The sequence below is a fragment of the Barbus barbus genome (assembly GCF_936440315.1).
Source record: "Barbus barbus genome assembly, chromosome: 6".
NCBI lineage: Eukaryota > Metazoa > Chordata > Actinopteri > Cypriniformes > Cyprinidae > Barbus > Barbus barbus.
In genome coordinates this window covers 18,964,907-18,982,029 of record NC_136734.1, presented here as the reverse complement: position 1 = coordinate 18,982,029, position 17,123 = coordinate 18,964,907, and the positions used below count along the sequence as shown (strand labels likewise).

The following is a 17,123-nucleotide window of genomic DNA, read 5'->3' as shown; positions in this document are numbered from 1 at the left end:
CCTCTGCATTGTTGGGTCTGGTGCCTCTCATCTTCCTCTTGACAATACTCCATAGATTCTCTATGGGGTTCAGGTCAGGTGAGTTTGCTGGCCAATCAAGCACAGTAACAACATGGTCATTGAACCACCTTTGGAAGTGTGGGCAGGTGCCAAGTCCTGCTGGAAAATGAAATCAGCATCTCCATAAAGCTTGTCAGCAGAAGGAAGCATGAAGTGCTCTAAAATTTCCTGGTAGATGGCTGCGTTGACTGAACTTCAGAAAACACAGTGGACCAACACCAGCAGATGACATGGCAGCCCAAATCATCACTGACTGTGGAAACTTCACACTGAACTTCAAGCAACATGGATTCTGTGCCTCTACACTTTTCCTCCAGACTCTAGGACCTTGATTTCCAAATGAAATGCAAAATTTACTTTCATCTGAAAAGAGGACTTTGGACCACTGAGCAACAGTCCAGTTATTTTTCTCCACAGCCCAGGTAAGACGCTTCTGATGTTGTCTCTGGTTCAGAAGTGGCTTGGTAGCCCTTTTCCTGAAGACTCCAGCTTCAGTCCACTTCTTGTGAAGCTCTCACAAGTGTTTGAATCAGCTTTGCTTGACAGTATTCTCAAGCTTGCGGTCATCCCTGTTGCTTGTGCACCTTTTCCTACCCAAATTCTTCCTTCCAGTCAACTTTGCATTTAATATGCTTTGATACAGCACTCTGTAAACAGCCACACCTTTCAGTAATGACCCTCTGTGACTTACCCTCTTTGTGGAGGACGTCAATGTTCGTCTTCTGGACCATCGCCAAGTCAGCAGTCTTCTCCATTATTGTGGTTTCAAAGAACAAGAGATACCTGGAATTTATACTGTAGGGATGGTCATTAATTGAAACTCAAATGTAAATATTCTAATATTTTGAGAGACTGATTTTTGACTTTCATCAGCTGTAAGCTCTAATCATCAAAATTAAAACAAAAAAACTTTTGAAATGTTTTACTTTACGTGCAATGAATCTAAAATATATGAAAGTTTCACTTTTTGAAATAACTTACAAGCAAAAAATTACTTTTTCACACCATTCTAATTTATTGAGATGCACCTGTATAATGGAAGTCAGTGAGGACCAGAAACTATTTGGTTAACATTATCCAAAATATCTTGTTTTGTGTTTAGCAGGAGAAACAGAAACTCCAGAAAGAGCAACTGGAGGGTCAGTAAATGATGACAGAATTGTCACTTTGGTGAACATTCTCTTTAAGCACTGCAAATTAATTACTGATTTCTATTCATTTATTTATAATGGTATTTCAGGGATGGTCATTTTTGACAAGATCATTTATTGCAAACACTAGAGAAAACTCTAAAACCTTCACAATCACAAAGTTGTTTTTGGTCCCAAAGTCAACATTCTGAAAATACATAGAAGCAGGTAAAAAGGTTTATATGTGAAAATGATTTGTTACTGCTAAGTGAAGTTTTGAATTGTTAGTGGTCCATGGCATATACATGTAGCATAGAGCTGAGTACAACACAAGTGCATAACACACATTCCCTATTAACTGCAGTCAACAGCATAAAGGCATAGAGCTACACTAACACTGAGAATTTTAAGGAGAACCACCTCGAGCACTCAGTATTAATGGTTTAGCTAGTGTTGAGGAACAGCCAGAGGAGAGTTATAAATTAAAAGTGAGGTCTATGATTTAGGTAAGTGATGTTTAATAAGTTCTAGGAAGGAGAGGTATTCCCACAAACAGTTCATGGTCATAACAATCATTCGCTTTATGAGCCTTCAGAATTAATGGCACCCTGCCGATAATGAAGACACGTGGGCTGCAAACACAGTGGTCATGATCAGTAAAATCGTGCATCCAACTGGAGAAGAAAATACACTTGATTTACAAATGTAAACATACATAAATTAAGTGGTTCAGATTGTTTCTGTCATTTTATCAAACTACTACACTTATTTTAATAGAAATAGAGGGATAATAGCTATTTTCAAAAATATTCGCCATTCAGACTGTGGAAACATCAAAGCAAGCATTTGATATCTATAAGAAAATATTTTTAGTCAAGGGCTGTTCTCTGTTTTCAGCTGTATTGCCTCTTGATTTAATACACCATTCCAGGTTACAGGAATATATGTTTACATTATTTCATAAAATCCTCTACACAGGCACATTTGGTACTTCAAGCTATTCCTGACATTTTTTCACAGGGTGCTAAAGGCTCACGCGGGGTTGGAAACCCTGTAGTGATCGGTTTCCTTGTCACAGAAGTGTGACCAGCTCTGCAAAACAAACAAAAACAGACATTTTGTCTCATTCGTCGATGCACTTCCATCAACTTCCTTCATGGTCATCCAGCATCTGCTCTGAACTAATGGAAATGGATGAAAACTGGTCCTCAAAATTTAGGAAAGGGTGGTTGAAATTTTTCTCGACCATTTTCTTCCAGATTTTCACTGAGAAAACAGAAATAGGTTAAATGAGTGAAGAGTGAGTGGATAATTCTTATAGTTTTCATATCACATATGCAACAAATGATAAGCACTTTAATGATGCTTTCAAAAACTATTTAATCAATAATTGTCTATTTTGTGATTGCTATTTATTTACACTTGTTTTACAATAAAAGAACAATGAAAACTGTAATATTGTGAAATTTTTCTATTTGGATATATTTTCAAATGTGAATTTTTAGCAGTCATTTCTCCATTCTTCAGTGTCACATGATCCATCAGAAATCATTCTAATATGATGACTTGATGCTCAACAAACCAATGTTGAAAACAGCTGTGCTGCTTAATATTTTTGTGGAAGCAATCAATACACAATACATTTTTTCAGGATTCACTAATGAACAAAAAGTTTAAAAGAACTAGAAATGTTTTATTACAATGCCAAAGTCTTTACTGTGACTTAATTTGATTTTATCTTTTTTTTTATTATTATATTTCATGTTAAACATATCAACCAACCACTATATAGAGATATAATTACACAAACAAACTCTTGAGTCTATACATACATGGCCAACCGACCTATAAACAAAGCAGGGTCATTCCGTGTCAACTCAACCCGATTTGAAAATTGTCATTTGACCCCCCTTTACAAAATACTAGTGTACTACTCAGTAAATATACATCCATCAGATGTAATATTTTGGCTTTCATCACTATACATGTTTATCTTTGAGCACAAATATTGACTAAATAAAAAATTTGAGCTGGGGAAGTTTCTGAAATTTAGTTGATTTGACATGGAATGACCCAGCAGCAGCTAAGTTACACATTTACATATTTAACAGTTAATGGAGTAGTTTAAGAGAATAGTTAACTAAAACAATAATGAAATTGCAGTATTGCTTGCAAAAGCAATAAATTCATGCCATTTTAAATTTTTATTTAGGACGTACTGTACTCTGGCTCTTCAGTTCCAGAAGGTTCTCCTGACGGCTCCACCTCCTGTTGCTCCTCCTGTTCTTCCTGTGATACAGTCTCCAGATTTGCAATCATCACCTCATAGGCCTTCCTGGCCTCAGCCGATAACTCAATCATTTTGTGATAGTGGTCCTGTGGCCATTAAATACACAGAAATCAGCAAGGTGCACCAAAGTAATACAATCTGTATCAATATCATAACTTGTATTTACAATAATGCCACTCAAGGTTCTTCACAAACATCTGAAAGGACGAAGTCTAACTTAACAACTGCAAGATATTTACCACAACTAGAACCAGAAACTTCTCGTACTTACCTGTGCGCCATCATAGTTAAAGATGCCCACCAAGCTAACAGGCACAGCTTTATTAACACAGCGGCCCAGCGCCTTCCTTGACAAGGCAAACACAAACGGGATGCCTTGATCCCGGCATGTGTCGATGATAGTGTGAAGAGCCTCGTCTAGGCCGCCTACATTAACAAAACAGGCCCTCCATCAGCAGCAATGAATCAAAATGTGATTTTGGTTCTGCAAATTCACTTTACCTTTGGACTGAATACGTTCACAGTTGGGCGAGATGATAACGCACTTGACCTTCCTGAGTTTGAGGTGTTTCAGCACCTCTCGTAGGCCCATGACCAGCCTGCGCTTCATCCTGGCCTTCATGGGGTCTTTCTGATAAAGACGATCCTGAAACCTCACCAGCTCCTTCAGTAAGCTGCTCACACATTCATCAACATCTTTTCTAAGCACTTGGTTGCAGTAGCTGTAGAATCAGCAAAAATAAATGTTATCAATTCATTAATGACAATAAATAATAATGGGAACACTTTTACAATAAGGTTCCAGTTAGTTAACTACATTAGTTAAACTAAAAATTACAAATACTTCTAAAGCATTACATCAAAGTAATATCTATTAATATTAATTAATGTCATGAACTCAGAATTACCTGTTGTAGTTTTATTAATTAACATTAACAAAGATTAATAAACAGTAACAAATGTATTGCTCATTGTCAAATGTTAGTTAATGCATTAATTAACACCAACTAATGAACATTGTTGTAAAGAGTTATAATAATAATAATATTTATAATTATTATTATTGTGGTTGTTCTTTTGTTGCTGCTGTTATTCAAAATTATTATTATTATTACTCAAATTTCTTTAAATCACCAGAAAATAAGGCATTCATTTAATCATATCTTCAAGCCTTTTTGGGAACAATTTGCATATGTTTGAGAAACAAAACAAAACAACATAAAAAACAAAAACACAAAATAATTGTTCTTACTCTCTGAACTTCCTGCTGTGGATTTTAGGAAGATTGGGATTGGAATTAGGATTCCAGGATTTTAGTGTTGCATTTTCTGACATGCTGTCATCCAACTTGTGATGAGATGGTGAACCAGGTTGGTCACACTCTGACTCCTCAGTACCAACGAGTTCAGGGTTGTCATCTATATCTGATACAGATTATGACAATGTCATACTACGCATTAGAAAACACTGATGCTAGCTTGACAACACTAAAACATTTCATATTCTGATCAACCTTAGTAATTGTCTACAATGATCACGTGAAAATATTACAGTGCTGTGTTTCATACTCGTTTGAAGTTGTTGGTCATGGTCAGCATGGCTTGTTTCAGAAGCATTCTCACTAATACTAGTTTCCCTTTCTTCAGCCTCGGTGGCCACTCGGGCCGGGTCTCTCTCCTCCAGCAGGCGGTTCTGTTTCCTTTCCTCTCTCTCCCGAAGAATGACCTCAAGGGTTCAAATAGCAAAACATCTTTAGGAATGCTGATCAAAAACAGACTCAAAATTCACAAGAAAAAGTGTCATTTCTGCACCAAACATTAACTGACACTCCAGTCGTGTTTGATGACACCAGTGGCACAGAAAGCACACACTGAAACTTTAGGTGGACACTGGACTCACTCTTTTGAGTGGTGTTGGTTTTTTCGCCTTGGGAACTTCTCGCTGTTTTCCCTTCTTCACTAATGGACAGGTGGAGTCCAGCGGGTTGTGCGGTGTCTTCTCTTGCTGCCATGGCTTTTTCTGAACTGAAGGCTCTTTGTGGACTACAGGTATAGCTCCTCCAACTAACACACCAGTAATATTAATTGTAATATTGTCCTACAAAGAGTATCCGCTAATATTTTTCAGTCAAATACCTGAAAGTGTTAGTGGTCGCTGGTCTTGTTTGGATTTTTGAGACTGTTGCTTCTCCTCAAGAACCGCCAGCATGTTTCCAAGGTCAAGTTTTACAGGAACTTTTGACTTCTTCTGACTAGTCTGCTGAGATAAGATGGGATATGAAACAATTGCAATGTGTGACCATCTCATTTCTTAGACAAAACATTTAGTCTTTAATTTTACATTCGGATTAACATATCAATTGTACATCCTTTCGGATTAGATGGGGTTTAAACGTCACCCTGGAAACACACACCAACCTGTGTTTTGGCAGACGTGGGTGTAGTGCCTTTGTGTAAGGACAGTCCCTCTTTTTGTGTTGCTGAATGTCCTTTCAGTTCCTGAATCAATTTAATTACAAATGATACAATTAACAGGTGCAAACATAACGAACATTTAATATGAACTGCTGGCATGCAGAGGTGTTCAGGCCAAACGAATGAACTCACAAATGCAAGTGACAGGTCTGGAAACTCCTCTTCATCCTACAAAAAAAGAAAAAAAAAGAAAGAAAAATCAATGTTTTTGCCATTGAATACAAGAAAGCTAGGAAAAAAAGTTTTAACAATTATAAAATAAAAGTACAAAACAGTGAATAAGCCTCTAAACTGTATTTATACCAGTGTTATTTTAATATTATTTATATTATTATTATTTATGGTATTATTTATTTGTTATGTATTTTCAGTTGAACTAATTTTTTGTGCTTTTGTCATTTTTATTAGGTTTTTTTTATATTTCTATATAACTACTTTATATTTTAGTAATTTCAAAAGCATTTAAAGCATTTCCATCAAATATTTATATTTTATTTCAGATTTATTTCAATGAACAAAAATGATTTTAATAGCTTTAGTTTACAATAACTGATTTATACAGCAATTTATTTCCAAGTAACAACTTAAACATGAAACTTCTAAAATCTAATTTCAGAAAATATCAAATCACACGACATACAGATATGACAGATTTTACCTCAAACTTTGGAGGCTCCTGCTGTATCAGATGTTCCTCTAAGGTCTCATCTGCGTTTTCAGATGTGGTTTTGGGTTTCTTCTTTTTCTTCCTCTTCTTCTTTTCTGTTTTCTGTTCTACTGGCGGTGTAGTTAAATCCTCCTAATCACAGTAATAAGGTGAAAATTGTCTCTATTTTGTACAATACATGTTGAAAATGCTGATCAACAATGCAGCAGTTTACCTGAGACAATGTGTTGGCTTTGAGGCTTTTCTGGATGACTCTGGGAGGCTGAGAAGCAATGTTTGCCCAGGACTGAGCTGAAGATCCAGTGGGATTGGATACTGCACTGTCTTGATCTAAATCAAATTGGGGTTTAAACAATTAGATACATTTCATTCTTTCAGTATTGATTTTAACTTAAAAATCTAATTTAAAAAGATTTACAACCCACTTCTGTAACATGATGCATTTTCCAGTGCAGCTGAATATTCAATAAGAAAAACAACACATCTTTTCCTTAGAACAACAACAAACTGTGTAAAATAAAGGTGCGTTCTTTGTCATGTTATAAAGATCTTATTTATGAGCCGAACACACGTGAATTATGGGAAACTGTCTTTAAGCCCTGTGTTTCTGAGTTAGGGGTGTGTCAGAGAAAACATAGGGCAGGGGTGCCCAACCCTGTTCCTGGCAATCGACTGTCCTACAAAGTTTAGCTCCAACTCTAATCAAACACACCTGAAGCAACGAATTAAGGTCTTCATGAGTTGGAGCTAAACTTTGCAGAACAGTCGATCGCCAGGATTGGGGTTGGGCACCCCTGATATAGGGGAATTGTTGAAATTAATTAAATGATTGATTTCTGAGGAATGATTGCAGATCTTCACCTGCTGTGACACCTGATGCCATGTCACACTTTCCACTAGACGTGACTTTCTGTGCCGACTTGGTTCTTCGTTTTGGTACATTCTAATAAGAATAAAAAAAACAAACATTGCCAAGTTTCATTGAGGCCATTAAGCCAGCACATATTAGTAAACAGCTCGTGCTTTAACAGAACAATGTGTTTTTTGGCCCAAATCACCATGCATGAAGGTTACCTTACAGATGGGTGCTGGTGAACTATGACGCTCGGCTGGCATGACTGCACCAGCGCTTACCCATGGTTCCTGGTGCAGGGAAGCTACTGTAGGGTTGCTGGGTGTGATATCACCTAATTCAGGGAAATCAGCAAGTTTCATTTCAAATGTGCTACTACATGTAATGGCCGATTTGGCTCTCTCTGCGGGGTTTGGGGAAGGTTTGGTCACTCTGTGACCTGAAAGCAGAAACAAATCATCCACTTACGATTCCGATTTAATCAGGAAATTATTATTAAAAGGCTTCTTAAAGGGAATAAGCACCTCTGTCTGTTGATCTCCTGCTGATTCTTTTGTCCTGAGAGGAAGGCTCAGCTCTGTTGTCCTTCAATATCCGAAAGATTGATTAAAAGAAAAAATTTATTAGGCTTTCGAATGTGAAATATATAGAATCAAATCATCCAAATGGCCATACTAGAAGCATACCTTTCCAGTTTGCTTGTTTAAACCATCGTTTAGACCACTGCGGGTTTTGAGATCAGCGCTCTTGTTGGTGTGAGAGCCGCTGTTGTTGACGTGCGTCCTTGGTGCCATGTCATGCTGATTGTCTACTGACCTCTGCCTTCTCTTGAACCAGTCCTCGGGTGACGACTGGCATGTCTTGTTTTTATACGGAGCTCTGTGTAAAGATACAATAAAGATAAAAACCGATAAACGATAAAATAAAAAAAAATTTAACCAGTCAAAATTAGTACAGATTTTGTTTGTTGTTCTTCAGTGCACTGTGATATAAAGCAGCCAGAAAAAGCAGTTGGACAATTAAAAGCAACTGATAAAATTGCTTTTAAAAAATGAAGACAAGAAGGATTGTGATACGTTCCTGCTGTCAAATGCTAGCAGAAATTATTCATAGTTAAAATGTAGTCCCAAAAATTTAAAATTCTGTCGTCATTATTTTCGCTCAGGTTGTTCCAAATCCATAAGACTTTGGTTAATCTTAAAAACAAAAGATATCTTTAACAAAACCTTAGAGGTTCCATCATTGACTTACAAGAAAAAAAGATTAAAAAAGGTCACAAAGTTGGTGTAAAACAAATCCAGATTAAGTGATTTAATCCAAGTCTTGTGAAGAGATTTTCGTGTTATATGAAGAACAGGCTTTAGGCTTTTTCTTTTCTTCTTTACATCTAAACAATGATTGACATACATAAAACACATCAATTTAGGTAAACATGGAAGTGTAGATAATACTTGAATCTATGAGTTGAGCACATTGATCCATTTTACAATCCCTTTATGATCTTTTTTTTTTTTTTTTAGACCTTCTGGACTTTCAATTGAGACAGAAATTTATCAGGTTTCATAAAAAAAAAAAAAAAAGTGTTTCTCGATGATTAACCAAAATCTTATGGGATTTAATTGCAACAACATAAATATTTTTTTTTGGGGTGAACTATCCCTTTGATTTGATGAACTACACTTGTGATTACTTTAATACAGGGCTCTCCAACCCTGCTCCTGGAGAGCTACCGTCCTGCAGACTTCAGTTCCAACCCTGCTGCAACACACCTGTCTATAATTGTCAAGAAGCCCTGAACACCTTGATTAGCTGCTTCAGGTGTGTTTGATTGGGGTTGAAGCTGAAATCTTCAGGATGGTAGCTCTCCAGGAGCAGGGTTGGACTTAATAGGACACTTGTGTGTGTGGTTCAGGAAAGTATGGAGCCATACTGTGGTCACAAATTACACATTTATTCCCACAATTTCTTAATTCATGGCCATGTTTTAGGTAAATTGTGGCCAAGATGCAATTGATTCTGTCTTTTTAATTTTTACTTTTTTTTAGTTAATTTTCTATCACATCTGCATAAAGCACTTGGTTTGATAGTTTATATAATGCAATGAAATTCATACATTTTAGGTACATTTTTTAAAGCTTTAACTGGAACACGACGCTACATAATTAATAATCGCTCAATGTCTTTGACTGGTAAATAAAGTAAAATATAAAAAAGTGGCAAATAAATATTCCACATTGTCAGTTATTTTTACCTTTTTAAATGATCCTCCATTTTGTCTCGCTGTGGAAGGAAGGCTATGAATCAAACAACTTCTGAGGATCCATAACTCCAGCCTTCATTATCTGTGAGCACAGACAGGTTCAAAGTGATAAGACAACATGCTTGAATAAATAAAATAACCAATCACTGTATGGGGAGCACAAATCTGCGTTTAAACAAACGATGTGTTAATGACAAATAATGACGCAGCGACCAAATTAAAGACTAAACACCTCTCAGTAAACAGACTTATGTCATAATCCACTCAACCAAAGTCACTTTCAGGGTCGACGGTTAAAAACACGGTTTAATATTAGTTACACGCCGACGTTTATTATTTGAAGAGTTCATAAGCAGATGCATTATAAGGCTTTTGCAGGACTGTTGTCGTAATGGAGATGGTTGTTAGCAGGCAGCTAAGACATCAAGCAAACTTCTTTGATTCAAACTTAAACGTGAGATTCAACCTTGCATGTGAAGTAACATGATAGATAGAGGGTCATTGTGTCACATGTTCAGCTGTCGACAGCTTTCAGCAGCTCTTCTGTGTCGGGTTAACAAACCATATGGGATTTCCAGAAAGCTCGAGTAGACAAGACATCTGAGCTAGTGTAAACACAGTCGTTATGGTAAACTATATATAAAAAAAATCAACAAATAGTCAAATATATCATACCTTCTGACCTATAACAAACTCCATTTTAAAAGACGTATTCCGGTCGGTTGAGATGTAAAACTGGTAGGCCAAATAATGAAAGATTAAGCTCAAAGTTGACAAGATCAGTCGGTGCGGGACTTTTATTTTGAAGGGTCATCTGATAGTAAGACATTACTCAACGTACGGGTCGCTGTGTGTGAGGTCAAATGTAGCTGACGACCTGCTTAAAATATAACCGTGAAATTGTTTTATATTATTGAATGTTCCATGGAAAGAATAGTTTTGTTCATTTTTTATAATATTTTATGTATTTATTTTTCTCAGCATTCAAAATAAACATAGGAAAAATGTGATCTGCATGGCAAATGTTTTAGGTGATTCTTCTTTAGCTTATATTCTTTTTTGATTACAGAAATATAGACAAAAGGTTTATGCATACATTTAAAATTTTTTTGTTTTACATTCATAAATGTAAACAAGTTTAATGTCTTTAAGCAAGAATTGAATTCGTATTTAGGTATTGTTTCATCGTGTTATTAATAAAAAAACGATCAAAACATCAATACTATAAAAACATATTTTCGAAGTTGTAAATAAAACGGATTAGAGTACCCGGTCATTCTTTTCCTATTAGGGTCATTGCTAATAATTTTACTTTTTTCTCTTATAAAAATACTAATATAATTGCATGTATGTTTTTATTTCTTCTTGAATTTGCATTAAATAATAATAATAAAAATGCAAGTTAACAAAAAGAAAGAAAATATTCTAGTAGACAATCATCTTTATTTTTTTTAGAAATCTGATTGAAAAGATACAATCAGTATCCACAATATATACTGGTGCGTATATGCAGCAATATTAGCCAAATACATGATGTCATTCTTATAAAACAGTAGCACTGACACAAAGCACAAACATTTGTATCTGTTGATGAAGTGTTGTAAAAATACATTCATACAATAGCGTTTTACCATTTACAGTCTGTTATTGTTCAACAGTGAAGTAAACCAATTTCATAAGCACAAGTACTTTTTTTCCATCATAAACACTTTACTTAGAGGAACTTTCTTCAGTGGGCTTTAATGCTTTCAGAAAGGAAAAAAGGAGGTCTGACCCTCTTATGACACAAGAATGAATCCAAAACTCTCAATCTCATTCCTCCTTCTGTCTCCCCAGCCGACTCAGTAAAATCAGAGGGACTATAAAGAACACTGAACTGATTATAAAACATAATTCTGCTCCAGCCAACCAGTACACTGGAAAAAAAAGGGAAAAAAAAAAAGTCAAATTATGATTTGCTGTAAACTGCAATAAACAAAGGTACAGACTGATTTATAAATGATTTCCTTCCAATCGTAAGTTACTGTTAGTGTTGTTTACACAATTGATTAATCATGTTAAGATGCATACATGCACATATACATATATCAATTTTTTTTTATATAACTTTGCCCCCCCCCTCCTTTTCTTTTTTTACCTGAAGAAGCCACAATAGGGCCCAGTGCTCGAGCTAAAGCTCCAAGACTCCGAAGGATTCCCATTACTGTTCCCTTCTGACTGGCTGAGCCTAACAAACCAACACAGACATCAATACTACAAATACATTCAAACTAAAAGTGGTGTGAGAGACAGTTCACTGAAAAATTCAAATTCTGTCATCATTTGTAATCTTTGCAGCATAGTAACCAAAACTAGTTACCACCATTCTTAAAAATATATTATTTTGTGAACCATTGGTCTAAAATCTACAAAATGGTTAGCTTATGAAAATAAATCTTAGACAAAAATCCCACCGTGTCCAGACACTTGTGTTGAAAGGCATGGAACAACAATAGCAGCAGCTGAAAAAAAATAAAATTACCACCAATTAAAATATTAATACACAAAAATACAAGTAAATATTTATTTGGATAATAATAATAATGCATTTGTATACTGACAGATGCACACTTGCTTACCAAAAGAGTAGAAAAATAAGCCAGAATAGAGTAGTGTCAAATTCCATGCTATTCCAATGAGCAAGAACGCTGGTATAAGTGAAATAATTGCCTGAAATACACATGAAAACAAAAATATAACAGGCCTTTGATTAGTTAATCATTAACTCCCTTCAGAGTTCCAAGAAAATTGCAAGAAATTTTTAATTGGCTCGTGATCCAGTAATGCATGAAAGAGTTTACCACGCTAACAGTCTGGATCTGATGATCTGGTTTGATCCTGCGGGCATATCCGCCCTGGATCACTGCCATGGTAATGCCGATGAAAAAGAACATCTTCCCCTGCTGCATGCTACGACAGAAGAAGACCAGGGTTTCATTTTAAAAACTTCAGGCAAGACCACAGGATTCAGCTGCTCTATGATACACACACAACGATACCAGTGTGTCACGTTTCTGATTAAGCAACAGTTATTATATTATATATTATCCCAGGGGTTAGCCACACTTTCCTTCAACCTTTGTCCTCTTTCCCCCCATTCTGGTTGTTTATGATATAATATAATAAATTCTCCCAAACTTCCTTGTTCCTAATGCCTACATACAAATAAACCCACAAGCAGTTTTTCACAACTTCATGAGTCACATCTCATGGTTTAAGTTGGGCCATTTACTCAAAATCGATTAGCTAGATTTGCTACAGACAGTTTATCAGTTGAAGACAATGCTGTACTTTATAATGTTACAATCTGAAAGCTGTTGTGAAAGCAACTGATGTGTAGAAGCAGTAACCACAGCCTTTTGTAGAGGTTGTTGGAAGTTGTGATGTTCAGAATTGATGTGTTAGCTAGAGATTCAGGCCTTACCTGGAAAATTGGAAGCGCTGATGTGTCAGAAAACTCAAAGTGAATTCCAACCCAGAGAACAGAAACAGATATGTGAAGTAAACCAATCCAAGCACTTTAAGATTTTGCATTTCTATTGCAGAAAAAAGCAAAACAACAATCAATTTGCTGTGACCGTTATTCATCCTGATCCAAGTGAACACTTTTAGGTTGGCTGAAGGTTTATGCTCACTTTGTTCAGATGGTGGATTCTCTGTTCTTTTCACAGCAGTGAAATTGAAAAGTGCAACAAGGTGAAGAAGATCTCCAGATTGTTGAATACTTGAAGACTCTGATGTCCCCTGAGTCGTGAAAACATTCATTACATTCATAATTTAAGACAATGCTGTAAACAATTACAACTAATTTGAAGTCTATTCAGGAAGTGATTATAATGAAAGTCACAATGTGAAGTTTTGCTGACCTTTTGTAAAGTTTCTGGCAGCATGAAGAAAATAAAAAGCAGGTCCGCTAAAGAAAAAAGGACAGCCAGCATGGCAGGTCCTTGATAAAACACCTCAGCGTCTTTGAGTCTCAGAGCAAAGTATGCTCCCATTAATGGACCCAATGTGAAGCCCAAGGAGAAAGCAACACCAATCATTGCCTGACAACAGAAGATAACAAATCCAGTGAATATTCAAATGACTCTAAAGATAAAAGCTTAAAATGTAACATTTGCCCTGAAAATATTAATAGCTGATAATGGTGGTCATAACTCACCATTCCCTTGTTTCTTGCTTTAGGGCAAGGCAGGTCCGCCACAATAGCAGTGCACAGGCTGACATTACCTTTACAAATTCCTCCAACCACTCGAGACAGCAGAAAAATGGTAAAACTGTGAGAGAAAGCCCACAGAATGTAGGATGCCATGAGACCCATCTGCAAAACAAGCAAAATATAACCGTTTCTGCCATGGAATAAAAACAATAAAGGCAATTGCGACTTTTCATATCACAATTCAGACTTTGATTCCGAGTTTATACCTCAGATTTTGCAAGAAAAAAGTCTGAATTGTGAGACAAATGTTGCAGTTACCTTTTTATAATTTTTTAGTCTGTGGCAGAAACGGGTTTGCATAAGCAATTGCTTAGACATACATTAATGGTAATACGTTATCATTTCAATTTATATAAACAAATACCTAAATGGGGTTCCCATACCAGGATTTAGAGAAGCTAAAAATTCATTAAATCATAAATTTTGTTTATCTGCATGCCATGTGACCAACACAAGAAAAAGCAAATATTTTGTTAAATTGAGATATTAATTTAAAATCTCAGAGTGTGCTTCAGTAAATATTTTAGGTCAAAAGGGCTTGACTGAATATGATCTAATTTTGTCTGTACTTACGGTTGTTAGCAGCAGCAGTGGTTTTCTTCCATAATCATCTGAAAGAGCCCCAGTAATGGGCGACGACAGAAATTGTAGCAAACTGTAGAGAGAGCCTATCAGACCTAAGACACCGGAGACAAAGATAAACAATGTACCGGTCTTCAATACAAAAGGTCAATTTGAATTATGTACTGCATTTGAAGAAACCCTCAACATCCATCAGAGTAATGAAGTTACCTCCGAAAAGAACACTGTTATATTTCGTTTCCATAGGTACTCCAACCGCCCCTCTGAACCAGTCCACTACGCTCTGTAATGACTGATACACACTGTCCTGAAGATGCAGAGATTACAACAGCAAAATTGTAAGTGAAGTAATCTGGTCTTGTTTTCTGACAAATATATCAGAACTAAGTGAATTTATGCTGTCAGTGGGGTAAAGTCTTTTATTCCTATGGCTTAAGTTTTTCTTTCTTACTCAGACTTTCTTAGCATAATCTCACCTAATTTTGATATACTTTCAGGCCGGGTTTCACAGACAGGGCTTAGACTAGGTTTAGGCCATTGTTCAATTGGGACATTTAAGTCATTTTTATAAACGTGCCTTAGAAAAAAAAAACACATTACTGGGGTGCATCTAAAGACAAAAAGGCACTGACAGGTTTTAAGATCAGTCAGTGCAAGTTTCTTTCAATTGAAACAGCTCAGACTTACATTTTAGTCTAGGACTAGGCTTAAGCCTTGTTTGTGAAACCGGGGATTAAAGTCTTAAGTCATTTTGCTTAATAAGTGAATGATTTTGATTTAAGAATGTTTAGATATTCAAACTGGAAAACAACAAATGCGGAGTAAGAAACCCATTCAACTATCCAGTGGAGAAAAATTTAACAGAGCAAAAAAATGTTATACACTGCCAAGTATAATACATTAATTGAAATAGTTCAATGAGTGTGAGCTAGATGAAAATGTGAATGAAGCCACTGTCAGCTTCATTAAATGAGAAAGAACAGCTCTGAGCTTGGAGGCTTTCCACAGACTTCTCTCTTGTACAAAGCATATATTATAAAGTTCATTCAGTATGTAATTGCCTAAGTCACTGCTGACGTTTGTACAGGAAATGCTCTGTATATCCTTTCTTTTAGGTAACATCAATTAGACAGTCACAAGTAGTGGAACATGTCATGACTGGAATATTGTAAATCACGCACTGTCACACAAACTATAGTTGCATGCATGACTAATCTAGGTCAAATAATTTGTTGTTGAACAAACAGCCAGCCAAACACCTTTTTGAGATTTAATAAAATTTCCAAATTATAGGCCTAACCCTAAAAGTTGATCTTACCCCAGTTTGACTGTAGTGGTCCAAGATGGAGGGGAGCAGGGGAAGTATTAATGTGAAACCCAGCAAGTCAAGCAGCAGTGCCAAGAAAACCACCCTGATGACTCTGGAGGAGCGCACCTCCTCAGATGTAGTTTTGTCACCTGCCATTTCTCCAGTTTTTTTCTTTACTGCTGAGGACTCTTAACACATCTCCTGTGGTTACTGAACTGAATCAATGAACAAAAACAAAACAGCAAAGTGAACAACAGTATGTACTCCAACATTTGTCCTTAAAACTCAAGTACAAAAGTATCAAAAGTGCACTGGTATGGTAAAGTTTTCTTGGACATGGAACCATACTCTCTATTTGCACCATGGTATTATTTACAGAATGTAAATATCATGATACATTTAGAAATCATTCAATATTATGATTACCACCATTTTACATCTTACACGATACTGAACATTGACTTTCTTTTAACAATACATTTAAATAGTAGGTTGCACTTCAAGGTTTTCTTGTTGAAGTATAATTACACAAATAAGTATTAATTAAAAACACGTAGCCTATTTAGGGTTAAGTTTTGGTTTACGGTTAGTTCCTTGAAATTATGCATAATTTACTGTTACATGTTACGTGTAAAATAAAAGTGTTACCAAAAAGTATTGAATAAATGTTTAAGTTTATTCTTAATTAATCAATGACTGATTAAAAAACTACTTAACTATAGTTTAAAACACCAAAACTCTTCTCAGTCGTGCCCAATCCTGCTCAGTTCAGCTCCAACTCTAATCACACTCACCTGAAGCAACTAATTAAGGTCTTCAGGATCGCGTGAAAATTAAAGGCAGGGGTGTTTGATTAGATTTGGAGCTGAACTTTGCAGGACAGTCGATCGAGCACCCCTGGGGCAGAGGGTCAAATAAAGTCGCACTGCCCGTTCAGTATTTGAATCCAGTCTGCTTGAGAGTCACCGGGAAAACTCTCAGATGAACTCTAACAAATTTTAAGAGTCTTGTCCGTCTACAACTCATTTACGTCGAGTATTTTCTTCGTTTACATTAGACAGTTCAGTTGACTTGATTTCCTACCTTGAGCTCGGAGTGCGCAATCAAACTTCCCAGAAGATGCTGCCACTGCCCCCCCCCCCCTCTCTCTCTCTCACACACACACACACACACACCTCCATCATGAACACACACCAGGAAGCGCGAGCGTGGTGTCTAGTTTCAGCTACGACAACCGTGA

The 17,123-nt window shown here is 36.2% G+C and overlaps 2 protein-coding genes across 7 annotated transcripts; both read right to left on the bottom strand.

Annotated features, from left to right (window-relative positions):
• Positions 1-1,060: 1,060 nt before the first annotated feature.
• On the bottom strand, positions 1,061-10,589 carry LOC306871699 (selenocysteine insertion sequence-binding protein 2-like). Of its 6 annotated transcripts, none has more exons than XM_079419798.1 (18): positions 10,410-10,589; positions 9,726-9,816; positions 8,161-8,353; positions 7,999-8,059; positions 7,696-7,913; positions 7,483-7,564; positions 6,836-6,951; positions 6,613-6,753; positions 6,087-6,122; positions 5,898-5,978; positions 5,616-5,739; positions 5,380-5,543; positions 5,049-5,205; positions 4,733-4,904; positions 3,982-4,202; positions 3,752-3,906; positions 3,410-3,566; positions 1,061-2,456 (listed from the first exon to the last, which is right to left on the bottom strand). In XM_079419798.1, exons 2-18 carry the CDS (start codon positions 9,743-9,745, stop codon positions 2,335-2,337), a joined length of 2,220 nt encoding a protein of 739 aa, XP_079275924.1. In that variant the 5' UTR covers positions 9,746-9,816; positions 10,410-10,589; the 3' UTR covers positions 1,061-2,334. The 6 variants fall into 6 exon arrangements, with proteins under 6 accessions (XP_079275924.1, XP_079275927.1, XP_079275929.1 ...); XM_079419801.1 differs by having other exon boundaries at positions 5,616-5,736; XM_079419803.1 differs by having other exon boundaries at positions 5,616-5,736; positions 10,418-10,556.
• A 488-nt stretch (positions 10,590-11,077) lies between these two features.
• Positions 11,078-17,054, bottom strand: LOC306871698 (major facilitator superfamily domain-containing protein 10-like). Its single transcript, XM_079419797.1, has 13 exons — positions 16,967-17,054; positions 15,893-16,098; positions 14,785-14,881; positions 14,566-14,669; positions 13,936-14,094; positions 13,640-13,819; positions 13,409-13,517; positions 13,198-13,309; positions 12,575-12,683; positions 12,353-12,443; positions 12,188-12,235; positions 11,872-11,961; positions 11,078-11,650 (listed from the first exon to the last, which is right to left on the bottom strand). The coding sequence occupies exons 2-13, from the start codon at positions 16,037-16,039 to the stop codon at positions 11,547-11,549; spliced, it is 1,350 nt and encodes a 449-aa protein (XP_079275923.1). The 5' UTR covers positions 16,040-16,098; positions 16,967-17,054; the 3' UTR covers positions 11,078-11,546.
• Between the last annotated feature and the right edge of the window lie 69 nt (positions 17,055-17,123).

What these genes read in the sequence shown, in the direction of transcription:
- LOC306871699 (XM_079419798.1), bottom strand. Translation starts at nt 9,745, where the DNA reads ATGGAGGATCATTTAAAAAG. An exon ending in CAGGAGATCAACAGACAGAG is followed by an intron (nt 7,914 to 7,998) that starts GTGCTTATTCCC and finishes TTCTGCTTTCAG; the next exon opens with GTCACAGAGTGACCAAACCT. An exon ending in TGAACGTATTCAGTCCAAAG is followed by an intron (nt 3,907 to 3,981) that starts GTAAAGTGAATT and finishes TTGTTAATGTAG; the next exon opens with GCGGCCTAGACGAGGCTCTT.
- LOC306871698 (XM_079419797.1), bottom strand. Translation starts at nt 16,039, where the DNA reads ATGGCAGGTGACAAAACTACATCTGAGGAGGTGCGCTCCTCCAGAGTC. An exon ending in TAACAGTGTTCTTTTCGGAG is followed by an intron (nt 14,670 to 14,784) that starts GTAACTTCATTA and finishes CCGGTGTCTTAG; the next exon opens with GTCTGATAGGCTCTCTCTAC. An exon ending in CCCTATTGTGGCTTCTTCAG is followed by an intron (nt 11,651 to 11,871) that starts GTAAAAAAAGAA and finishes TTTTTTTTCCAG; the next exon opens with TGTACTGGTTGGCTGGAGCA.